At 43.3% G+C, this 27,335-nt stretch overlaps 1 protein-coding gene and 1 long non-coding RNA gene across 2 annotated transcripts in view; both read left to right on the top strand.

Annotated features, from left to right (window-relative positions):
• Positions 1–12,628, top strand: part of LOC311245255 (E3 ubiquitin-protein ligase TRIM47-like) — a gene marked incomplete at its 3' end in the record, with an annotated part of 32,904 nt that extends 20,276 nt beyond the window's left edge. Inside the window, exon 4 of the mRNA XM_084335090.1 lies at positions 12,386–12,628. Coding sequence (XP_084191216.1) covers positions 12,386–12,628 — 243 coding nt within the window. The remainder of the gene's footprint in view (positions 1–12,385) is intronic.
• Positions 12,629–16,260: 3,632 nt separating this feature from the next.
• Positions 16,261–26,509, top strand: LOC311244677. The gene is made up of 3 exons (XR_014620710.1): positions 16,261–16,697; positions 23,179–23,238; positions 26,405–26,509. It is a non-coding gene; the product is annotated as an uncharacterized lncRNA (long non-coding RNA).
• Positions 26,510–27,335: the final 826 nt, after the last annotated feature.

Below are 27,335 nucleotides of genomic sequence, written 5' to 3'. Positions count from 1 at the left end.
TTATTGAGGATAAAGAGGTCACCTATCTGGGCTTTATTTTAAACAACAAACGTTCTAACGAAAAGTGATTACAACGGTTAATAAAAAAAACTTTTTTTTTTAATGTCCTCTTTTATATATAGGAACGCTCTGAGGACCCCAGCTGGAGCCTCATTCAGTGTCACTGTGACTACGCTTGCACTTCATGGTACAGCAACATCTCCAAACACATGAACACAAAGCTCCAGACCTCCCAAAACAAACTAGTGAGACTCCTGCACAACCTTCACTTTAGGACTCACCTAACGCCAGCCCACTTTAACAGTCTGGGATGGCTCAGGGTTGAGGAAAGGGTACACCAGCTTAAAATGCTTCTGGTTTTTAAAGTACTTGAAGTGGATTTCCAAGCTGTCTCGGTTCTGCTCTGCTTCAGAACCTGTCGCTGGTACTCTGCGTTGTGATTAAATACCTTTAAAGCTCTGGGAATCACTTCTCTTCAAACTGACTGAGCAGGCAGAAGGAATTAGGAGGAAAGGTAGTTTAACAGTTGTTTAATCAAAGTTTAAGAGTGTATACAAATTACAATAAGAAGATGCTATAGTTGTTATCAAAGACACTATGCCGTCTTGATAACAACCAGACTAATATTACAGTATAAAGAATGATAGTTGATAAGTTGTTGATGATCTTTGTTCCCTTGGCTAGTGAACAAAGAGTTGATTTTCCCTCCAAAAAGTCCTTTGTTCTCCTGCTGCCTTGGCCTCCTTGGTGTTGATGGTGGAGAGGTCTGTCCTGTGTGGGTTGGTTGGTTGGTTCAGAGTTCTCCTTTCCCCCCATCACCCCCATCTTATAGCCCAAGGCCCAGTGTCTCGGAGTTGATGACATCATCACATTATTGCCCCAATCACAAGCCTGCTAAGCTTGTATTTGAAAAATAGGGGTTTGGCTTAATAGCCCAACCCCCTTCACATGGAGGCTGTCCTTAACCATCTACCTTAAACATTGCATTATTTTCATTTCAACATTGCATCATTTTCATTTAAACATTGCATCATTTTCATTTAAACATTGCATCATTTTCATTTACTAATATTGCATTTGAATTACAATTGCCCACATAAACACAGATATATTTCTTTATCACTAAGTCTACTGACTTTCAGAAAATATCTAACAAATCCAATCATTTTGTTAGCTTAATAGAATACATTTCAATACATTAATCATATTGAACCTAAATGAAAACAGCACAGACACATTAACTAATTGTAGACATTTAAGTATGACCAAACCTAATTATATTTTAACTTACTTCAATGACTTAATTCAAGATTATAAGTACAATATACCAGGATTTCAATAGTGATCCACTCTGTGTGTGTGTGTGTGGATGTGTATTTGAAAATGTGTGTGTGTGAGTGTGTGTGTGTGTGAGTGTGTGAGTGTGTGTGTGTCTGTGTGTGTGACTATGTGTATGTGTGTGTGTGTGTCTATGTGTGTGTATGTGAGTGACTATGTGTGTGTGTGTCTATGTGTGTGTGTGTGTGTGACAGGAAACTCCAGCGAGATAACATGTTTACGTGACCTTTTGTCTTTTGTTTTGATCTCACAGAGCCCATTGTCCCAGGCCATGGCAGACGGCCCTGGGTTCCTGTCATAGATAGAATCATTTGACCACTCCCTTCATGTGTAAATCGACCTGTGTGGCCACAAGGTCTTGGTGATTAAATTAGAACTGGATATAAGAGAATAGATCAGAATACTTTTACACCACAGTTTGATTAGATCCTTGATGATTTATGTTTGGATTTTACTACAGTCCCCACTTGGATAGTTTACCTATCCTTAATATGTCAAACATAGATATCAATCTCTACACCCTACTATCTAGATAACACTTAAGACATTTTATTAGAATAAAATATATATCTGATTTGCCACACTCAGATCCTAAAATTCAAATTAGCCATTTCAGTTTTTGTGATCATGTGCACAGTCTTTAATAACTTGTTCTCGTACCAAGATCAATTTCGAGCTGATGCAGTATCATGACTGCTGGGTGCAACTGCTCCCATTTTTGGAGGTGGAATTTAGAAAGCAAATTGCCTTTCCCATCACACTCCAATCTTCTGTCAAGAACATCTTGACTATTAGGGGGTAGAGCCCCCTGCTGTATCTTCTATTGCTGTCACAGCGGTGGGGAGGTCGTTGCTGGCTGCCCAACCCCCGTTGACCCTCGGATTAGTGGAAGAGGTTTGTTTCTCCTCCCCTCCGCCTGGTCGTCGATAGGGGCGATAGCAGCTCCCCCCCTTCGCTTGTTGACCCCCTGGTCAATAGTTGAGGCCTTGCTTCTGTTGACAGCCGGAGTTGTTTGCTGAGGCCTAGCCGCCTGTCTCCTCGTTGGTTGTCTGTCGTTTCCCTCTGAAGCCTCAAGACTCGGTCACTGCGTTGGCCAAGACTCTCCCGGCCCGAGAGGTAGGCGTCTCCTGGTTCTCCGCAGTGTTGTGGCTCCCCATGGAACCGCTGGGTAGACACTAGCCAGTGTCCTGCATCAACAGTTCCGATGGAGTCCTCGGTCTTCCTTGTACCATTCTCTGATGACTGCGGATCCCCCAATCTCCCATCCGTATCCTGTAGTGAATATATATCCTTCGGGGGACAGTGGGGATCACTTCTACCACAACAATTGATTGAGAATCTATAATTTTCCTCCCTCAGACTCTCTTTACTGGTCTGAGCTTTGACAACTTTCTTTTCCAAATCATTTATCTATATATTTCATGGTTTTTAGATCATTAATTTTCAAATTTCTGAAAAATTCACATGGCTCTCATTATATTATGCTGTCAAAACAGTATACTCCTCCACCTCTCGATGTGAAATACACATTCAAACATCGGCCTCTGGTTTTGGACAGCTGCACCCCGGACCGGACGGTCAGTACTGACACCCATCCTCCCAGTAACCTGTATGGCAACAAATCACAGTCCGCCTTAAACACACATCTTCCACATCACAAGCCAATTATCAATTGCACATGTTCACACCCTACTCAAGACTAATTTGGCCAATAGCGACCAAATCTATTGAGCTCCATTAATGTACAGAGAATCATGCTTCCCAACACTATCACCAACCACGACACACCCCCAGCCCCTAAAACTGGGTATTCAATGGGCGGAGAACAAAAATCCATAACTAGCTCATGTTCCTTCACTTTGTTCCCAGTCCATTTTACAGACACATACTACCCCGTCCTGATGTGTCGAGATCACTCCCAGCTTGCCAGGTACCCTAAGAAAAAACACACAGAAAGAAAGAAAACAGAAAACAAAACACAAAGAAAACGCTGCCAAACCAATAAATGAAAAAATAAACCAAACTTGTGAGCTTATTATTTTTTCCTCTGAGCTCATTTTCAACTAAGAAACAAAAAGGGAAATCAAATGAATAAACAAAATGTACGCTCCCGGCCTAAGTCAGGAATTGCTCGTAACACACTAGAAAAGAGAAGTAAAAATAAAAGTAAATATACATCTATCCTATTGCTCATAACTGTTAATACGCTTCTGTCAATACTATAAAATACTAGAAACAACTATGAGTCTTTTCAATTTCTTAATCATGCAGTCCACCTCTTGATCAATCTGAATGTTGACCAAGCATGGATAATTTACTGATCATTAGCTGCCGCAGTGTCACATCATCTAACATCGATTAACTGTTTAACATAATTTGATCCTCTTGTTAGTCTGATTAGTTCATGCATTTGTCAGTCACCCATACATCCGTTTTTAGTAACTTTCATTCATAATCTAATCACCTAACACCTCTATCTTTTTTTATCTTTTATTTTTATTCTAATTAGGAGCATATTTTATCATTCAATATATCCCACCTCTACCCTAGTCAGTTGCATATATTTTTATTCTGCCGGTGGCCTCTGCAGACATGACCTTTGAAAATGACCTTTCACTCCACAGCTCCAACAACACTGGCGGTCTCCCCCGGGTTGTGGGACCCGGTGGGTCAGTTGCCTGTGACCGGATGACCCTGGGGTCATCGGGCCCAGAACATGTCCTGGTGGTATGCCATCATCGCCATGGTTCCCTGGAGCCTGTTCGGAGGAGAAAGCCACGTACCTATTTGGTCCAGTCACAGTTCCTTGAGAGGGGCCCGTGGTTGGGAGGGGCCCGCCTCCTGTTTCTGTACAAACACGCCCTGTTGTGGATAGATGGTCCCGCTCTACACAGTCCCGAGAAATGTGTCCGAGGGTCCCACACGTCCAACAGTGCACCTGCCGCACACGGTAGCCAATCGGATTCCTGCCTCTGCCTACACCTTTTCCTCGTGGTTGCCACCTCGTGGGTGGTCTTATTGGGGTTTGTTGTTGTTCCGGCGCGGGACCCCCTTGTGGCCCCAACTGGGCCCGTCTCTGGCCATCTGGTTCTCCAGAGGGAGAGGGAGAGAGGCGATTGGAACCTGTCTCCCCTCCGGGCTGTGTGGACTGGAGTAGGCCTTGGAGATAGTCCACTACCCGTCTAGCCTCGGCTAGCTGTTCTTCGAGAGGGAGGCACGTCTGTAACTGGCAGTCATCTGCAACGGACACTTCAGCGTGGATTGACTCGGGTAATACAGCTGTCTCTGGGTCGCTTGCTGCAACGACTCCCTGTGGCGGAGTAAAAGACATTATTTCCAGTCCCTCCGTCTCACTGGACACTAGAGGGGAGTCGATCAAATTCCAGTCAATCAAGTCAACGTCCAATTCGGTCAATGTAATGTCTGCAGAGGTCATCGGCATTATCTTGATTTGGGTACGCATTCTACACCGGCCTCCTTTAACTACAAGGTTCTGTAATGGCCTGAATATCTTTGGCCATCTTTTCGTCACTTTTATTGTGACATCTCCAGTCGTTGAAATAGACAGATTGTCTACCCTTCCTATGGTCAGTGCATCTAACCCTCCGGTTGCTCCTAACTGTGTATTTTCCATTCTCACCTTACCTCAAACACTCGTAACGTCACCGTTTGGAAAGCAAGTTTCTCTGTATTCAAACTATTTTTACCAAACTTGAGTTAATTTCACTCACACTTCTATATTGGTGTAAACAGGAATTGATAATCTCGGTCTTGTGATACTATACCCCCTGACTGTCAACAGTCTCTTTGATTTCCCTGTTGGGGTTCGGAATTGTCAGCGCTGGCCATCCGTCCTGGAGCAGCTGTAAAGAGAGAAGCAAAAAATACACTTAATTATCAGTGACATTTGCCATTCACAATCCATCATTTGTCTTTAAGCATGGAATGTCGGGCATCTCCTATACTAAGATCACTTGAGAGCATTTGTGCAAATTTCGTTTTTGATTTATCAATGACACAGCCTTATTCTTTTTCCAGTTGTCTCCATTGGAAACCCAGACTCTCAATCCTGTTGTCCTGATCCTCCTTAACACCACTCCGGGGAACCTATTTTCCATCAGCTGTTTCCTTCTGTTGGTCAATCAGAAATTCGTTATTTACAGCCTATCATTTCTAAACATCTGTATCGGACATGGTAATTTAGGTGAATTATCTCACTTTTACTCTAATCGTTCTTAATAAATGACTATGTGTATGTGTAACTATATTTATTTCTGTCCGTGAAAGCCTAGTATGCATTTCGCTCATATTACATTATACATATCAGTAACATACATATTTTCCATTCATAATCTCTCACACAGTTACTATACTTCCCCCGTAACACCTAACCCTTTAGGTGTTAAAATAACGCTCTTCTCACGGGAACAGAAATCAATTTTCAGTGCCTTATGTCACTGAAGTCCCCGTGCATTTAGAACAGTGTCACACAACCCGTTCATAACCACAGGCGGCGACACCATCCCCACATTGAAAATCCTGCCGACCAATGAGATTCCACTGGCCAACTCGTCCTGTGGCCCACGGCATCACCCCCAGTTTGCAACCTGGAACGCGAAACCCCGGGCCCCCTACTCAAGGATAATCAAAGATCATTCCACTCACAACCACTGCCACACACATACAGCACCTCACTCAACCACCGTAACCAGTCACCCAAACACCCACACATAATATAATTCGACGCGCGTAGTGTGGCAGCGAGCCTTTGACGAGTGCACGCATAGCGCACCCCCGTTAATGCGCGGTGGCAGACAGCGAGCCCACCCCCGCCACGACGTTTAGCAGTCCCCGTACCCCTGGTAAAATGAAAAATGTGCGCAGTGTGACAACGAGCACCGACGAGTTGCACACAGCGCACAAAGCGTGGAGGCAGACAGTGAGCCACGACGAACTGTCTACCCACACCCCCGTCGCAGGCGCAGCCGAGTAGAGTATTTATGCTCCGACTTACGGCCCACCAACATGAACTGACACGGAGCCCCAGCCGGGGCCCGTCCAAATGTAAGGAAAGAAGTACGAGCGCCTTGTCGAACAAAGCGTAGCGCCAACGCCAGCCAACACCACTGCCAGCACTAGAAATTCCCTAAAAATAACAATAAAACTGAATTTGGAATAACAACATACGCATAATAAGTCCCAAACTCAGCCTACCGCCTTTGAAACCTTACAGCAAACAGCAATAAACAATATACCTAGCACTACACCGCGTTTGAAACCCATAATAAAAAAAAAAAACTCTATATACAGGCCCTTAACTAGGAGAGAAAGAGAAATCGTTTCGGGGGGGCCGAAATATATGGAAGAGAGGCGGTGTTGGAATGAGGGGAGCGAGTGAGAGGGGGGGTAAGAGAGAGAGAGAGAGAGAGAGAGAGAGGGAGGGAGAGGGAAAGAGGGGGGGAGGTGAGAGGGAGAGGGAGAGAGGTGAAAGGGAGGAGGGTGAGAGAAGGAAAGAAAGAGAGGGGGGGGTGAAAGAGAAAGAGAGAGAGGGAGAGGAGGGGAAGAGGGGGGGAGGTGAGAGGGAGAGGGAGAGAGGGGGGAGGTGAAAGGGAGAGGGAGGGAGGAGGGTGAGAGAAGGAAAGAAAGAGAGGGGGGGGTGAGAGGGAGAGGGAGAGAGGTGAAAGGGAGAGGGAGGGAGGAGGGTGAGAGAAGGAAAGAAAGAGAGGGGGGGTGAAAGAGAAAGAGAGAGAGGGAGAGGAGGGGAAGAGGGGGGGAGGTGAGAGGGAGAGGGAGAGAGGGGGGGAGGTGAAAGGGAAAGGGAGGGAGGAGGGTGAGAGAAGGAAAGAAAGAGAGGGGGGGTGAAAGAGAAAGAGAGGGAGGGGAGGTGAGAGGGGAGAGAGAGAGAGAGAGAGAGAGAGAGAAAGAAGAGAGAGAAAGAGAGAGAGAGAGAGAGAGAGAGAGAGAGAGAGAGAGAGAGAGAGAGAGAGAGAGAGAGAGAGAGAGAGAGAGAGAGAGAGAGAGAGAGAGAGAGAGAGAGAGAGAGAGAAGAGAGAGAGAGAGAGAGAAGAGAGAGAGAGAGAGAGAGAGAGAGGAAAGAGAGAGAGAGAGAGAGAGAGAGAGAGAGAGAGAGAGAGAGAGAGAGAAGAGAGGGGGAGAAAGAGAAGAGAGGGGAGAGAGAGTAAGAGAGAGAGAGAAAGAGAGGGGGAGAAAGAGAAGAGAGGGGGAGAGAGAGTGTACAATGAAAACGTTCTGTGAGCAGAATCCAAACATATTCATCCTGTCCACTACTGCCCCCTACTGTATTCCTAAATAAACTCCACCTTCCCCTTAACAATGGACGCTCGCCACCCCTACCAAGATGGACGCTCGGTACCCTCCCAAGATGGACGCTCGGTGCCCCTACCAAGATGGACGCTCGGCGCCCCTTCTAAGATGGACGTCCGACCGCGCACCCTTACGACGTCACAACCGGCGACCGCTTTAGCCGTTAGCGTGGCTAGGTAGCATTAGCTTAGCTTCTCCCATGATCCCATAAAAACGCTTCCCAACGACCCGTTCCGCCGCGCGGGCCGTCCCCTCGCAACGTTAATATAATACCACATACCCCACAACAGAATCCCATTTCCCTCAATACGCCAGTATAGTGATTTAAATAGAAATATAAAAACATAGCAAAACACTAGTTTGACCCCTCCGCCGTCATTTCCGGCGAGCTTAGAATGACTTCCGGGTCCCCGTCTAGATTATCCTAATCACCTTAAACATTACATATCTATTTTATCCGCCACGAATATGAAAACTTTTAAGTGCCTTTCACATCCCCGTAAACTCAAGACACTATCGATCGACCTTATACATTCGAATTACGTCTACTTTTCCCCCCGTTCGCTCCGGTGCCTCAGAGGCTAACACAAGAGCTAACCGCTGCTGCGTTCGACGGGCCTCGGAAAACCGGCGTTACTATTAAACTTCCCCACGGCCAATCGGTGACTTAAATTACATAATAACACAACTATACTCTCACACGCCCCACCAATCACTCCTAACCATAAACATTCGCCAACTATACATTCATACATGCTTCCTAACACAATTAAAAAAAATACAAATTCAGCATTCACGCACATTACCGTCTCTCGAACGCCGCACAGCGGCGCGACCGGTAAACCTTTCATTAAGTACTAGTTTTTTGTTACAGCCTAACGCCGTCTAATTTCAACACGCCCGCCGTGCCCAAGGTTTAAACCAGACCTACTTGTGCTAACTCTCTACATTTAGAAAATACTACGCACGCGTGCTTTAGCCTCTACTCCTAAGACATACAACGCACTGTGTCTATCTTGGTTCAACTCTGAGCACGAATCTATACATGTTCCTATCCCCTTACTTGTTCCGACTGGCAGCGGCGACCCGTTCATTGTGCTAAATCTCTACATCTAGAAAATACTACGCACGATGTTTACAGAGCCGCCCTCCCCAGCCAGAACATTCAATTTAATTTTCCCTTACATCATGATTACATGAGGTTAAATTCTTAGCAACCCCCTCCGTGGTTCGAATAGAGCACCCAAACATTATCACACTCACCTCTCAGTAACCTCCTAGTTACTTTGAAGACGATCGATCGATCAGTTGTTCCTCTCGTCGACCGGCGTTGTAGAGAAAAAAAAAAAATTCCTTTGTTGTAGTGATAACATGAGCGCTGTGATTCACTGAAGTCCGGCACCAAAATGAAGTGGATTCCCAAGCTGTCTCGGTTCTGCTCTGATCAGAACCTGTTTGCTGGTGGTACTCTGCGTTGTGATTCAATACCTTTAAAGCTCTGGGAATCACTTCTGTTCAAACTGACTGAGCAGGCAGAAGGAATTAGGAGGAAAGTAGTTTAACAGTTGTTTAATCAAAGTTTAAGAGTGTATACAAATTACAATAAGAAGATGCTATAGTTGTTGATCACGAACACTATGCCGTAAGTGATAACAACCAGACTAATATTACAGTATAAAGAATGATAGTTGATAAGTTGTTGATGGTCTCTTGTTGTCTGATAACCAAGGGTTGGTTTTCCCTCCAAAAAGTCCTTTGTTCTCCTGCTGCCTTGCTGAAGATGGGTGAGATGGTAGGTGAGAGGTCTGTCCTGTGTGGGTTGGTTGGTTGGTTCAGAGTTCTCCTTTCCCCCCATCACCCCCATCTTATAGCCCAAGGCCCAGTGTCTCGGAGTTGATGACATCATCACATTATTGCCCCAATCACAAGCCTGCTAAGCTTGTATTTGAAAAATAGGGGTTTGGCTTAATAGCCCAACCCCCTTCACATGGAGGCTGTCCTTAACCATCTACCTTAAACATTGCATTATTTTCATTTCAACATTGCATCATTTTCATTTAAACATTGCATCATTTTCATTTAAACATTGCATCATTTTCATTTACTAATATTGCATTTGAATTACAATTGCCCACATAAACACAGATATATTTCTTTATCACTAAGTCTACTGACTTTCAGAAAATATCTAACAAATCCAATCATTTTGTTAGCTTAATAGAATACATTTCAATACATTAATCATATTGAACCTAAATGAAAACAGCACAGACACATTAACTAATTGTAGACATTTAAGTATGACCAAACCTAATTATATTTTAACTTACTTCAATGACTTAATTCAAGATTATAAGTACAATATACCAGGATTTCAATAGTGATCCACTCTGTGTGTGTGTGTGTGGATGTGTATTTGAAAATGTGTGTGTGTGAGTGTGTGTGTGTGTGAGTGTGTGAGTGTGTGTGTGTCTGTGTGTGTGACTATGTGTATGTGTGTGTGTGTGTGTGTCTATGTGTGTGTATGTGAGTGACTATATGTGTGTGTGTCTATGTGTGTGTGTGTGTGTGACAGGAAACTCCAGCGAGATAACATGTTTACGTGACCTTTTGTCTTTTGTTTTGATCTCACAGAGCCCATTGTCCCAGGCCATGGCAGACGGCCCTGGGTTCCTGTCATAGATAGAATCATTTGACCACTCCCTTCATGTGTAAATCGACCTGTGTGGCCACAAGGTCTTGGTGATTAAATTAGAACTGGATATAAGAGAATAGATCAGAATACTTTTACACCACAGTTTGATTAGATCCTTGATGATTTATGTTTGGATTTTACTACATACTGAAAGAAACGGTCCCCAAGTACCTAGTAAATTATTTTAATAAAGTAGGAGATGTCCACAAATACACCACAAGAGGGAGCCCCACTGACTTGTCCCTGCCGAGAGTCAGGACATGCATGGGGAAAGACGCATTTTTTTTACTCTGCTAATGTAATGTGGAATGCCCTGCCAACATCCCTAAAACTCCTGAACTCCCCTCTCGGATTTAAATCGGCCCTAAAATCATGGCTCAGCAGCAACTCAAATTGGTCTTAATTTGGTTTTTATCTCTTTTTATCATGAGTTGCTTTTAAGTCATTGCGTTTTTATTTAATTTCTTTTAACATTAGATGACTGTATGAGTTTTCAGGTTAGGTGTTTTTGTACTTACTTTTAGGGTGTCCTGTCTGTGTACATGTCCATTCGTGTTTTTGTGCCTTTTTATGTTCCATGTAAATGGACCACAATGGAAAGAAGCCATGGCTTTATTGTGTTTTATCCATTTGACCAGCGTTATGACACTTTTATTGTTAAAATGTTGTCCTACTGTTGTCAATAAAGTATTCAATCAATCAAACACACACACACACCGAAGGCTGAGGTTAACATGCAAGGCACTAACCTGCTTGTTGGTTCCGTCAGTGTCTTTTTCTTTATTAAAACCATTATTTATTATTATTAAGAGAGTATTTTTTCTTTATTTAGACAGTAAGATGGTGGAGAGCAGGGCTGTACGTAAACTTTTTTTGCACATAGCACTGGTGCTACAGAGGTTGATCGTTTTGTAGCACAGGCCAAAATCTTGTAGCACGAGTATAAAACGTCTCTAAAATCTCTAAAAACAACCACAAGTAGTGCAGTTCATTACTTAAATAGGTATGTGACTGGCAAGGGACATGAATCTTACATACAGGGCACACAAAATCCAAACCCAGACTGTTAAAGTGGGCTGGCGTTAGGTGAGTCCTAAAGTGATGGTTGTGCAGGAGTCTCACTAGTTTGTTTTGGGAGGTCTAATAATAATGGATTGGATTTATATAGCGCTCTTCTCTGACTCCGAGCGCTTCACAGAGTCCATTATTCGTTCATACACAGTCATCCCGGTGGTGGTAAGCTACAATTGCAGCCAGAGCTGCCCTGAGGCAGACTCACGGAAGCGTGGCGAATAATCACCGCCTACGGCCAGTGGTGCAGTGGCAAATTGACAGTAGGTCAAACGCTCCACGCGCATGCGCGTGCGCGCGCATGCACAGTTTTTTTTGGCTGCTCTCGTCCTGCAGCTGGATACTATTGCCTCACAGCGCGGCCGTCAGCGCGCGGCCCAGAGAGCGCCGCTGGCTCTGCGGCTCTGCAGCTGCATGCTTCTCCGGGAGTCCGGTTGGATAATGCCATGTAAAAAGCGATTGCGCGTACTTCAGCCTCAGTGACCGAGGTATAACGCCGTTATACCGAGTTATACCAGCACTGCACCACTGCCTACGGCCCCTCCGACCACCACCAACATTCATTGACGCATACACATTCATATGAGGCAAGTAGGTTAAGTGTCTTGCCCAAGGACACAACGGCAATGGGATGGACATGGGCTTGAGTGGGATTCGAACCACCAACCCTTGGATCATTGGACGCCCCGCTCTACCCCTGAGCCATAGCCGCCCCAAGGTCTGGAGCTTTGTGTTCATGTGTTTGGAGATGTTACTGTACCATGAAGTGCAAGCGTAGTCACAGTGACACTGAGTGAGGCTCCAGCTGTGTGTGTGTGTGTGTGTGTGTGTGTGTGTGTGTGTGTGTGTGTGTGTGTGTGTGTGTGTGTGTGTGTGTGTGTGTGGCATAAGTTGTAAAGCTCTTTAGAAGAAAGTGCTATAAAAGTGCAGTCCATTCATGTCTTTGTGTCTCAACAGAGTTCAGCCCAGACAGCAGTGAAGGCCAGTGATAAGATCTTCTCTGAGATGATCCGCTCCATACAGACGAGGCGCAAGGAGGTGAAGGCCCTGATCGGAGCCCAGGAGAAGACTGCAGTCAGTCAGGCTGAAGGGGTCCTGAAGCAACTGGAACAGGAGCTAGAGGAGCTGAGGAGGAGAGGGGTGGAGCTGGAGCAGCTGGAGCGCGCTGACGACCACATCCATTTCATTCAGGTTCACTAGATATTCAGTCTCATCCATAGGACTGACTGTAACCGTTTCTGATGAATATGCCTTTCATATGTCTTTGAACCACATCCATTGTACTCCGGTTCACTAGCTATTCAGTCGTATAGATAGCGTTAGGACCAGGGGCGTATCTAGACCCAGCACTTCACTAGGGCCCAGAAGGGCACCAAAAAGCATCTGTTGAAAAAATTTGGCCGGTTTTGGCCGGTTTGTGGGCGAAAATGGGTGGATTTTGTAACTATTTTTTTTAACTTTATTTCGGTTTTAGGGTTAGGTTAGGGTTATGTTATTTAATTATTTTGGGGAGCCAGCCCCCCAAACTCCTGAAATGCATAGAAATCTATGAAATAAATAAAACAATCTGACATATTAAAAAGAGCTAGCCCCCCAAACCCCTAAAATACATAGAAATCTATGCATTTTGGAACAGTTACTATAGTCAAGAAAGCATTTAGTCATACTTAACGTTTAAAGTGCTTTACTTGCATTGAACATTGCAAGTTTCAAGTTTCTTTAATAGTTGTCATACAGGAGTACAGAATACTTTTATACAAAATGCTTCTTACTGTTACGCTCCAGAGACTGTGCTAGACAAGATAAGTATATTAACAATTGTGTGTATTGAGCCATACTGTATTGTATCCATTCTGCAATCTGTTAAATACAGTTTTCATTCATTCATTCATTCAGTCTTCAGGCTGGACTTAGTTGAATCTAACAGCATTGACGATTTTCAAGTCACTGGGCAGACTGTTCCAAAAGACAACTGCAGAATATAAAAATGACTGTCATAGGCAGATAGATAGGCTATTACTGTATAAAGGTCCTAGCTAGGCTAGCCTATATCTATATCTGGTATGCACGCACGTTACGACCATACGACAACGTGCTTTGCTTACCAGATATAGTCGGTGCCTATTCTAGCAGCTAATTCCTCCGGTAACGTTGTGGTTAAACTTAAGGGATGGGAGATTCTTCAAATTCATGCGGGCTTTCTTGACAGCCTTATAACTCTTACCTCTCTCATTTTTACTCTGCAACGCTTTGGCGAAGCACTTTCTGATGTCCATTTGAAACGTGGTGCCTCGTCGAGCACTGTGTGTGTGTTTACTGTTTACCTCAGCCCTGCTGGTCTCTGACAAGAACAAGTTACAGGTTGAAAAAACCCTCAGCTCGGAACTAGGCAGAATCTGCATATGGCTCGCTGATAACAAACTATCATTACACATGGGCAAAAAAACAGAGTCCATTCTCTTCGGTTCAAATAACAAACTCAGCAAGACCGACGGCTTCTCAGTTACAGTGGGTGACAATATTGTCACAAGGAAAGATGAAATTACCTACCTGGGTTCCATCCTAGAGGCTAATCTCTCCTGTGACAAAATGGCATCCAATGTAATAAAAAAAGTCAACCAACGAACTCGATTCTTGTACCGGATCTCCTCTCTGGTAAACAAGAACACCCTGAAGACTCTGGCAGGAGCACTCATTCAGGGGTACTACGACTATGCTTGCACCTCATGGTACCAAAGCACCTCAAAGGCGCTAAAAACAAAATTACAAACATCTCAAAACAAACTGGTCAGACTACTGCTTGACCTTACTCCTAGAACCCACCTCACCCCTGCCCACTTTGACAACCTAGGATGGCTTAGAGTAGACGACAGAGTACAACAACTTGCAATGGGCCTGGTCTACAAGATACACTACACGACCAAGGTACCCATGTACATGTCAAAATACTTCCCAAAGGTCAGTGAATACCACGATCACAACACCAGAGGGAGCTCCACAAATCATGTTAAACCCAGATTCGGCTCAAATAAGGGACTAAACACGTTTCGCAATTATGCCACATCAATGTGGAACGCCCTACCCAAAGCTGTAAAGGAATGTGGATCACTACCCACTTTCAAAACCTCTCTCAAGGGACACCTACGGGAGACTGCAATTCAACACTGGCCCCTGTAAATATCCTAACCCAACCCCCTCCAATGTACAGTCATTTACCTAGTATGGTTTTGTCAATAGTTCAATGTACATTTGTGTTTGTTTGTACAGTGTCTCCTCCCCCCCCCCCTCAATGTACAGTGTTACTTGTTTATACAGTGTGCCCCCCGCCCCCCCCCCCCCCCCCCCCCAACCACCTCCAATGTAAATTACCCAGTATGGTTGTCAATATCCCAATGTACCCAACCCCCCCCACCCAACCTCCTCCAATGTACAGTTTCTACGTCAAATGTATATACTCCCTTTTCTTGACTCCTTCTGTATCACAAACAGTACTGTATTTGCAAATCTGGTATGTCATAAATGTATAGATGTAGCAGTACTGACTATCTGTATGTCATGTATGTCATATATGTCTATATGAATTGAAAATGGGGGACCCTGATGGAAACAAGACAAACGTCTTTCTCAGGTCTGCATCCCCTTAACAATTGTATGTATTGAGCCGTACTGTATTGTACCCATTCTGCAATCTGTTAAATAAAGTTTTCATTCATTCATTCATTCACCTGGCTCAACTGCGCTGCCAGCTGACTCAGTCAGCTGGTGGGATGTACCATGTATGCTCAGCCTCTGTCATAGGGGTGTGCAAACTATTCAACCTACAAAAAAGAGCCTGTTGGAGGATTTCAACAAGATAAATCAAAAACAGTGCAAAATATTTCACTATAATATTTCAAAGCGAAGTAAAAAAAATAAGAATTATTATGTAATCACTGGGGCCCAAATTATGATCACTAGGGCTCGGGCCCTAGTGATAGTGGTCTAAATACGCCGATGGTTAGGACTAACTGTTTCTACTGAATATGCCTTTCATATTTAAACCATCTATATCTACGTTTACATTTCTGTGACTGCCCATGTACTTTTTTCAGTAGTAAAGTCAATATAAATGTACGGTGAAACACTAGTATTCCTGTGGTTTTACCAAAGAAATACTATGTATATGGTTATTTCTATAGTGATTCACTATAGTATTTCTACAGCCATTTCAAGTTCAAGTTTCAAGTTTCTTTAATAGTTGTCATACAGAAGTACAGAATACTTTTATACAAAATGCTTCTTACTGTTGCGCTCCAGAGACTGTGCAAGACAAGATAAGTATGAAATAAAATAACATAGTAAAATTAGAAGTAAAAAATGAGGTCACAGTGTTCAGTTTAGACATATGTACAACGTTCGATGCAGAATAGACGTAGTTACCATACAATATACAATACTGTGCAGTGTACTAATATACAATACTATATAGTGCAAGGCAGAAATGGAGAAATGGGACGAGGTGCAATTTAGGTACAATTCACAGTAGGTGTACGAGTTGTAGTGCAAATCCTTTATCAATAAATATAAAGTGTAAGTGTGTTTGTGTGATCTAAAGTGTGGAGAGTGGGTGCTGCAGTGTGTTGTTTGTTTGAGTGAGTGTGTGCGTGTGGGTGTGTGTGCTGTGTGCATTTGATGGTTGTTGCATAGTGATTATTGTTCGTTTAGCGATTATTGTTCGTTTAGCAGCCTGATGGCCTGGGGATAGTACCTCTGATAGTACATCTGAAGCAAAAAAAACACAGAAATACTACAGTTTTACTGTAGGTGATTTTCAAATGAGTCTGATTGATTGATTGATTGAAAACTTTAATTAACAGATTGCAGAATGGGTACAGTACAACTCAATACACACAATTGTTAAGGGGATGCAGACCAGAGAAAGACTTTTGTCTTGTTTACATCAGGGTCCCCCATTTCCAATTCATAATGACATTTATGACATGCACAACATACAGATATAAAAATCTAATCTAATCAGGACATTTATGACATACAGTACATGACATACAGATATACAGTACTGTTACAGTGTCTGTCTCTCTTTGTTTAATATAATTTCTCTCTATCCAGGGTTTCCAGTCCTTCTCCAGTCCCAGTGTATCTCCAGACTTACCCAGTATCGCTGTCCATCCTCTACGTGACTTCAGGAATGTGAGTGATGCTGTTTCTGAGCTGAGAGACGAACTGAAGAACATCCTGAAGGATACGTGGCCAAAGATATCAGCAGAAGGTGAGATGAATATATACACTGTTGTAAAACATGAAGATATCAGGAGAAGGTGATGAATATATACACTGTTGTAAAACATGGATATCAGGAGAAGGTGATGAATATATACACTCTTGTAAAACATGAAGATTTCAGGAGAAGGTGAGATGAATATATCGTAAAACATGACTGTCAATGCAGGCTACACTCCAGCAGGTTCTATGATAACATATAAATAATGGGCCTCATTCAACAATACTCTCTTATTATTTTTCTTATATTCTTGCTTACCTGTCTGTTAAGAGAACAATAAGAAAAGCCACCGCCACATTCATCAAGCCGTTCTTAAAGTCCAAATCTGTTCTTACCCAGGTTTTTTGAATAGTGAATCCCACTCATTCTAAACTGGATGCGCATTCTCGCACAAGTCATTTGCATACAGAGACACGCCTCGCAGGCTCATTATAATACGAGAGCCATGGGTCTGCATTGTATATGAGCGGATCCCCCGGCCGTATTCAAGCGCTGGATCAAAATTTGATAGGAATCAAATGTATTGTCATCATACAGCACCTATAGCTATATAGTGGAATAGACTGTATTAATATAGTAGTAATATAATAGTAGTTGGCTAGTTGCGCGCTTCTGGCCACCTCCCGCAGTGCGCGCATACACACGTACTGTATACAGTACGTGCAAAATGAATCGTTCCAGCAAAGTACTGTAGGCTTTGTCAATACTGAACGACTGTGCGTTGTCAAGAGCCAATCACACAGGTTGCCTCATCTCATCTGGCTCTGCAAATATATCTAGAGTCTGAATATCTCTGCATATATAGCCTGATGACTGACACATCTCTCTCAAATCCATTCTTAGAACGGAATGCAGTGCCCGCAACGCGGGTCTTGATTGATTGATTGAAAATTGTATTAACAGATTGCAGAATGGGTACAATACAGTACAGCTCAATACACACAATTGTTAAGGGGATGCAGACCAGAGAAAGACTTTCGTCTTGTTTACATCAGGGTCCCCCATTTTCAATTCATCATAACATATATGACATACATGACATACAGATAGACAGTACTGCTACATCTATATATTTATGACACACCAGATTTACAAATACAGTACTGTTTGTGATACAAAAAGAGTAAAAAAAAAAGAAGAAGAGTATATACATTTGACGAAGAAACTGTACATTGGAGGAGGTGGGGGGGGGGGGGTTGGGTAGGTGGTATGGGGGGCGGGAACTGTACATTGGAGGTGGGTGGGTGGGTGGGGTCGGCGGGGTGGGGGTAACTGTACATTGGATTATCGACGAAACCTTACTTGGTCCAAGAAGAGGGTCTCGTGTATTACTAGATTTAAGTCAGTTGTTTATTTATTTATGTTTTACTGTTTGCATACGAGGTGGTCCGCAAATGTTCTTGATAACAATCTAGTGGTCCGCATAAAACAGAAGTTTGGGAACCACTGATATAGACAATCTCTAAATATGCGTTCTAGGCTATGTATACAGTACTGCATATCTGTATGTCATGTCATAAATGTCATGATATATATATCTGTATATCTGTATGTTGTGTATGTCATAAATGTCATTATGAATTGAAAATGGGGGACCCTGATGTAAACAAGACGAAAGTCTTTCTCTGGTCTGCATCCCCTTAACACAATCCCGCCCAAGCATGGAGATCTCCGTGTTTCGATTCCACCCGTTGTGGACAGAAGGACGGATATATCTGTGGCAAGTTGTTTTGGCTTTTATTCCATTTTAATAACCTATTCAAGGTCGCCGAGCGGCCCTGGCGATTTTCCCTACTCTTTGAATTCGCCAATGTGCATTACCGGCCAGATCCTCTTAGGGGCGCTGTCGCGATAATGGAGTGTGCCCTGTGGCTGAACGGTGGACTATTTTTTTTTTTACTTTCAATGGAGTTTCTAGTTAGCTCGATTCTGGATGTGCAGCATGTAGCTTGGATTACGTTTTGGATCGCAGATTTCACTATGCAATAAGGGGATTTATCATCAGCCAATGGACATATCGATCTACCAGATGGCGATCGATAACGGGGAAATGCTCGGGGAATCCCACCGGCCCACGGTAAGATCTTTTTCACGTAAAGTACATCCCGATCGGGCATTGTTTTGATAGCCATCCATCCGATCAATGAATGAGGCTAATGAGGCTAACACGGTTATTGGTAATCAATAATCAGAAACGACATCCCCCGCCCCCTCCCCCCCCCTTTCATGCATACATGCTTGAGGATCGTGCCGATCATATGCAGTTTGAATTATTTCTGTAGCATATGTATAACGGAAATGCCATTGGATATAACGGTAGTAGCTTAGCGGCCTGTATCTCGCCTTCCAGGAAATATCCTAGCCGAAATCCTGTATAACACTTATATTCACGGCACTATAAAATGAGAACGTATTGATGCATTTTTTTTTCTTTAAGCCATTTTGAAGGGACGGTTTATGGTCTCAATTGACAATGAGAATGGACAGATAGCAATACTATAAAGTATAGATTTAGCTCTACAAACAGCCCCACGTCTGTTTACATTTGCTGGTCCTCTAGAGATTTATTAGACTCATCCCAGTGGCCGCGATTGTGTTAACAATTGTGTGTATTGAGCCCTACTGTATTGTACCCATTCTGCAATCTGTTAATAAAATCTTCAATCAATCAATGGCCTGGGCGGCCAGAGCATAACTGTTCTAACAGCAATATATAATCCATTTCAGATAGAACGCACGCAATAAGTTATAATAATAATAATAATTATTATTGAAAAGTTCTGTATTTTTAAAGTCGTATTTGGGGGCAATTAAGCAATGGTATGCTTTTTTATTTTATTTTTATTTTGGGTAAGAGTTTCTTATTTCGGTAAGAGTGCTCTCGACCACTCTTATCATTTGTTCTTGCCTGAGAAAAAAGCAACAATAAGAGAACTTTGCTGAATCCCAGGTAAGAACAAAGTAAGAGGAAATGCTAGTTAAGAACGAAATCTGTTCTTATATCGCTTCATGGTATGAGGCCCATTATTTCAGTAAGATGTTATCTATTTCTTCTCATTTATTTTGTTTAGATGGATCATGAAAGTATGTTTTAGGAAAGGGACTTTGTAAAGCTTGGGGGGGGAGGTAGCAGAATGTTTTGTTTGTGTGAAATGGAATTTAATTACATGTTTAATGACACTCTAATAGAAATTGCAATCAATGGATGAATGAATGATTCAACCAATTAATCAATCCAATCAAATAGCAACAGATAACAGAACTAAAGAGTGAGAGATAGATGCATACAAATAAATAAAGACAAGTGACATCACAATATAAACCCAGAATAAGCCTCCCTGTGAACCCACTCGTCAGGACCTCTGGAACAGCTCAAGGAGCAAATCAGAAATAAGTGATGAGCTCTATTGTTTCATCCATGTTGACAACTCTATTTATTGTACTGTTCGCTCATAGTTCCATACATAACGTACTGTGTGGAGGTATGGGGAAACACATACATTTACATTTACATTTAGTCATTTAGCTGACGCTTTTATCCAAAGCGACTTACAAGTTCTGTACGACAAGCCATCAGGAAGGGCACAACTCTATCAGCTGAGTAACAATGTTCATCAAAGTGTTGAGTGCTACAGTGTAGGTTAGTTTATTAGGACAAGTGCATGACAGTATGGTTAGTTAGGGTTAGATAACTTTTTTCTTTTTTTTTTTTTTTTTCTCTATTCTTTTTTTAATTCAGATAATGGTTGAAGAAGTGCGTCTTTAGTCGACGGCGAAAGATTGGACGTGTTTCGGCTGTCCTAACTGGGGTGGGTAGTTCATTCCACCATTGTGGGGCAAGGATTGAGAATAGGCGACTTCTCTTTGATGACTCTCCCGGAGCTTGGATAGGAGTAGGTCTGAGGCGGCCAGAAGATGCAGAGCGTAGGGGTCTTGAGGGTGTGTAGTTAGAGACCATTGACCGGAGGTACGCGGGAGCAGTTCCCTTTGCCGCACGGTATGCTAGGTCGAGGGCCTTGAAGCGGATTCGTGCAGCAATGGGGAGCCAGTGCAGGTCCCTAAGAAGTGGGGTGACATGGGCCGACTTCGGTAGGTTTGAGATCAGGCGGGCCGCTGCGTTCTGAATGAGTTGAAGAGGCTTAGTGGCAGTGGCCGGGAGGCCAGCGAGCAGTGCGTTGCAGTAGTCGAGGCGGGAGATGACTGTTGATTGGACGAGGAGTTGGGTGGCTTCTTTTGTCAGGAAGGGGCGGATCCTTCTGACGTTGCTCAGGAGGAATCGGCAGGTTCTGGTTGTCGCTGCGATGTGAGCAGAGAAGTTCAACTGGTCGTCGAGGACAACACCAAGGTTCTTGGCGGTCGGGGACGCGGTCACAGCTGCATTCTCTACTGTGATGGAAAGGTCGGTCAGGGGGGAGGATTTGGCCGGCAGGTGGAGCAATTCTGTTTTGCTTAGGTTCAGTTTGAGGTGGTTGGTCGTCATCCAGGCGGAGATGTCGGACAGACAGGCCGAGATCCGCTCAGAGACGTGGATATCTGAGGGAGGGCAGGAGAGGAAGAGTTGAGTATCGTCGGCATAACAGTGGTAGGAGAAGCCATGAGACGTGATAATGTTACCCAGTGATTTAGTGTAGAGGGAGAAGAGAAGGGGTCCTAAAACCGAGCCCTGGGGGACACCCGTCCGCAGGGGGCGGGTGGCCGACAGGGTCCCTCTCCATGACACTTGGTAGGAGCGGTCATTGAGGTATGATGACAACCATGTCAGCGCAGAGCCAGCCACTCCCATTCCTGCGAGGGCCGCGAGGAGGATCTGGTGGTTGACTGTGTCGAAGGCTGCAGATAGATCTAGGAGAATCAGGACAGAGGAGAGGCCTTTCGCTTTTGCTAAGTGAAGTGCCTCTGTGACCGCAATGAGGGCTGTCTCTGTGGAGTGACCAGTTCTGAAGCCTGACTAATTAGGGTCTAGGAGGTCATTCTGTAAGAGATAAGCAGTAAGTTGGTTGGATACAGCACGTTCAAGTGTTTTAGAAAGGAAGGAGAGAAGAGAGACAGGACGGTAGGACACATATAAAACAAACATTAACCAAATGTTCATAATGCAGAAGAAAGCCATAAGAATTGTGAATCAAGCTGATTACTATGAACCGACAAACGCACTCTTTATTAAATCAAATACCTTAAAATGGGAAGATCTTATCGATCTTAGCGCTGCAATAATAATGTACAAAGCACATAAGCACTCACTTCCAAGTTGCATTCAGGAGTTGTTCCAAACTAGAGAGAGCCAGTATAGACTTAGGGGAACTTGTGTATTCGATATCGCAAAGGCAAGGACAAATATAAAAAGTCGATGTACATCTGCATGTTAAAGGGGCAACACTATGGAATAACTTTGACAAAGAAGTAAAAATGTGTAGTTCGCTACATACATTTAAGAAATTATTCAAATATAAGGTGATACATAAATATAAAACCTTATTATTATCCTAATTATATTTTATTATAACATAACTGTATTCAAATCGTGAAAAAAAATGATAAATAAATGTGCATACGATTTGTACATGAAACTTTGTAGACTTTTTTTTGCAAATGATGTACTAAATTATGTTTATTTTTTGTATATATTTTTTTGTGTGTGAAGAAATGCACTCCTCGATGTCAGTTTTAGTATTTAATGACAAGGATGACGACACCCTGAAACAGAACAAAGGACAGCGAAATAAGCTGACAAAGTACCAACATAAATGCATGACATGACAACACTATCATAATGCATATATATATATATCGCTATATAATGTACATAAACACTCAATAGTGATATAAACAGACTCACATTAAGTGAAACAAAATGGCCGCTCGGCAATACTACAAAACAAAACAAAGCCGGTCGGCAATACTAATGAGACGCTGCCCCCTAGTGGCCGGCGATAAACTCTTCATCCCCCCCAGACCGGAAAGCTATGAACCGGAATAGATTAACGGTCTCAGTCCCGTATCCAACTGCCGGACTCGGGCTCGTAGCGTGTAGGCGGCCTCCTCACGCGGCCCGGCCGAGTGGGCTGGGGCAGCGACTGCGGCACCGGGAGCGGTGCGCCCAGGGAGATACCCGCAGGAACGGGGTCCACCTGGGCCCCGCGGCCAGAGGTCTCCTCATCAGCAGGCGCCGGTGGGGAGGCGTCTATAGCCGAGTCGTGGGGTCCATCAGCCGTCTGCTGAGCAATCCCTGGGACATCACCCAGCCCGGGTGGACAGGGGGGGGGCTAACGTCCCGGCGATAAACTCTTCAGTGTGTAAATAATGTAATGTAAAAAGGGGATAGGCAATTATAAGCCTCGCCTTCAGCCTACACCTTTTTGGTCATTTTTACTTCTCGTTTTTTAAATGTTCTATATGCTTTGTAAAAGAGTAAGAGAAAAATAAAATCATTCATTCATAATATGCTGTGACTGATATTTTGTGTCTCTAGTTTCTCCAGTGGCTGTTCTACTTCCACCAGAGTCCATGACGAGAGAGGACTTCCTAAAAAGTGAGTTCCACCATGACCTCTTTCCATCACTTGTGTTGTCGTGTGTCGGCTGACGGACAGACTCTGACATAATAGAGGTTGTGTGTTTAACCCTTTCACTGCCACACTACAGAAGGTTAACCCTTTACTATCACACTACTGACAGGTAAATATACGTCTATAATATTCTATCCAACGCCTGCAGAATGTTCTATCCAACGCCTGCAGTGTTCTATCCAACGCCTGCAGTGTTCTATCCAACGCCTGCAGAGTGTTATATCCAACGCCTGCAGTGTTATATCCAACACCTGCAGTGTTCTATCCAACGCCTGCAGTGTTCTATCCAACGCCTGCAGTGTTCTATCCATCGCCTGCAGTGTTCTATCCAACGCCTGCAGTGTTCTATCCATCGCCTGCAGTGTTCTATCCAACGCCTGCAGAATGTTCTAGCCTGACACAAATGGGTGTGCTAAGAAAAGATAACCACATAAAAAAAAAGCCAGTGAAAATTGAGAGAGTATATACAAACAAGTTTCTAGGGGTCTTAATAGACCATAAACTCTTAAACTCATAAAATATTTGTGTTCAAAGTTAGCGAGAAGTATTGGTATACTGGGCAAGACATATCCTGAATCAGAAAACTCTATATACATTATATTGCACACTCATTGTACCATATCTATCATATTGTGTTGAAATCTGGGGAAATACTTATAAAAGCAACTTACAAAAGATATGCACACTGCAAAAAAGAGCCATACGGATAGTACATCACGGTAGATATTTAGATCACACAAATAGTCTGTTTGTAAGCAGTCAAACATTAAAATTCATGGACTTAATCAAATTCAAATCTGCACAAATTATGTTTCTGGCAATAAAAAACAAATTACCAAGCAACATTAAAAAAAAAATCACGGCTAGAGTGTTTATAATTTTAGAGGGACATTAGCTTTAAAGCAACCTACGGTACGTACAACTCTTAAAAGTATGTGTATTGCAGTTTGTGGGGTATCACTCTGGAATGGTCTGGATGCGAATATAAAATTAAGCAAAAATATCAATACATTTAAAGGGGAACTATCTTATAAATGGCCTTTTTCAGTGTTTAGCATTGTTTCCTAGCTATGTGGACTTATATTAATATGATCTATGTCTCTAATTCTCATATTGGCGCATTCTTCCAATTCTCCTCTCACAATATTCACCCTCACTGAACTGAGTCATCTGAACATGTGCTGATTTGTGATGTCAGAGAGACTCAGCTGCTGAGACTCTCACTCTCCACACAGTTCAGAGAGACTCAGCTGAGACTCTCACTCTCCACACAGTTCAGAGAGACTCAGCTGAGAAGAAGCCCTGAAGGCCATGTAGGCCGAAACATGTTGGACTTTTAAAAGATTTTTCTAAATAATGTAAGCCACCTATTAAAGGCTTTTTAATAAATTGTAGAGCTGCCTTGGATCTCAACCTTTCTTCTATAAACTAATCCTACCCCGGATTTAATCCAAAGAGCACCTACCTGAAACAAAATAAGAACGCTGAAGCCCTCTCCATATCCTTTGTTTTGTTCAGACTCAGCTGAGACTCTCACTCTCCACACAGTTCAGAGACTCAGCTGAGACTCTCACTCTCCACACAGTTGAGAGACTCAGCTGAGACTCTCACTCTCCACACAGTTCAAAGAGACTCAGCTGAGACTCTCACTCTCCACACAGTTCAGAGAGACTCAGCTGAGACTCTCACTCTCCACACAGTTCAGAGAGACTCTGCTGAGACTCTCACTCTCCACACAGTTCAGAGAGACTCTGCTGAGACTCTCACTCTCCACACAGTTCAGAGAGACTCAGCTGCTGAGACTGTCACTCTCCACACAGTTCAGAGAGACTCTGCTGCTGAGACTCTCACTCTCCACACAGTTCAGAGAGACTCAGCTGAGATTCTCACTCTCCACACAGTTCAGAGAGACTCTGCTGAGACTCTCACTCTCCACACAGTTCAGAGAGACTCTGCTGAGACTCTCACTCTCCACACAGTTCAGAGAGACTCAGCTGCTGAGACTCTCACTCTCCACACAGTTCAGAGAGACTATGCTGAGACTCTCACTCTCCACACAGTTCAGAGAGACTCTGCTGAGACTCTCACTCTCCACACAGTTCAGAGAGACTCTGCTGAGACTCTCACTCTCCACACAGTTCAGAGAGACTCAGCTGAGACTCTCACTCTCCACACAGTTCAGAGACTCTGCTGAGACTCTCACTCTCCACACAGTTCAGAGAGACTCTGCTGAGACTCTCACTCTCCACACAGTTCAGAGAGACTCAGCTGCTGAGACTCTCACTCTCCACACAGTGGTTGGAGCCCAGAGGCTCAAAACGGCTTAAGAAAAATGCTGTTTTTGAGGACTTGATTAGAAATACAAAACAATGAATTAAAAAAAATTTAAAATTACAGAGGTGTTCCATAAACTCACAGGAATTGTGTAAAAGTGCCCAAAATAGTGAAAGAAATAGTAAAGGTAGCTATAAACAAGCACTTATGGAAATAAGAGAGAGGAGTTTGAGCAGTAATGTGACCCTATTATTTTTTTTCATTTGGATATTTGGATATATAAAAAACTGTACTGTACTTTTATTTTATTTTTTATTATTTGTTATATTATTTTTATTTTTATTAAATTATAATGTCAAATATTGTAAGGAAGGGGCAGGGCTTGATAAGTTGTTTTACTTCCCCTTGTTCCTTCTCGAACACTTATTGTATGGAAATAGTCTTTGACTATTTACCTTTTTGTTTTTTAAACTTGTTTTATGTTTCTATGTTCGTGACAAATTAAAATCAAATCAAATCAAATCAAAACCTTTTGTAGGAGTAGTGATATAATTGATATATAAATACACAATATCAAACCCATACAGAATTATAAATATACAATATCTTCTGTTGTGTGGCAGTGAAAGGGTTAACCTTTGGTGTATTGTCGCAGTGAGAGGGTTAACCGTTTGGTAGTGTGATAGTAAAGGGTTAACCTTCTGTAGCGTGGCAGTGAAAGGGTTAACCTGCTGTTGTGTGGCAGTGAAAGGGTTAACCTTCTGTGTATTGTCGCAGTGAGAGGGTTAACCGTTTGGTAGTGCGGCGGTGAAAGGGTCAATTTGCTCTGATTTGATGTCCTGTATTTTTCTCCCAGACGCCTGTCCCCTCTCCCTGGACCCAAACACAGTGAGCAACTACCTGTCCCTGTCAGTGGAGAACAGGAAGGTGACTCGTGCAAGATACAACCAGGGCTACACTGACCATCCTGAGAGATTCACTCTGTATAGTCAGGTGTTGTGCAGAGAGGGTCAGTCTGCACGCTGTTACTGGGAAGTAGAGTGGAGCGGCTCCAGGGTTCAGACAGCAGTCTGTTACAAAGACATCAAAAGAACAGGTGTTGAGTCAGGCTTTGGAAACAATAACAAGTCCTGCTGGTGTTTACAGAGCTGCTTCAGTGGAGGCTACGTGTTCAGACACAATGGTGTTGTGACTAAAGTCTCAAGCCCTCGGTCCTCCAGGATAGGAGTGTACCTGGATCACAAGGCAGGCACTCTGTCCTTCTACAGTGTCTCTGTCTCTGACACCGTGACCCTCCTCCCAGGGCCGCCTGGGAGAAATGCGAGGCCCTGTGCGAGATTTAAAATAAAATAAAAATAAAAAAATATATATATATATATTTTTTCTTCTTTTTTTTTCTTCTTTTCATACAGTCAACATATTCTTAAATAATAGCGCTGCCCGAGGCTGGGCATGATACAGTCAACATATAGCAAGAGAGAGAGCGAGAGAGAGCTCCCGTTCTACAGTCAATATACAGTGTACAGAGAGAGAGAGAGAGAGAGAGAGAGACACATTGGAAAGAAATTGAAATGCTATTTGGCCCTAAACAGAGAGTACACAGTGGCAGAATACCTGAGCACTGTGACTGAAGATCCTTGACTAGGTACAGACTCAGCGAGCACAGCCTAGCCATCGAGAAAGGCCGCCATAGGCAGACTGTGTGTGTTAGAAAGAGAGAGAGAGAGAGAGAGAGAGAGAGAGAGAGAGAGAGAGAGAGAGAGAGAGAGAGAGAGAGAGAGAGAGAG

The sequence above is a fragment of the Notolepis coatsorum genome (genome assembly GCF_963971535.1).
Source record: "Notolepis coatsorum genome assembly, chromosome: 18".
Lineage (NCBI taxonomy): Eukaryota > Metazoa > Chordata > Actinopteri > Aulopiformes > Paralepididae > Notolepis > Notolepis coatsorum.
This window is presented reverse-complemented; position numbering and strand designations above follow the sequence as displayed.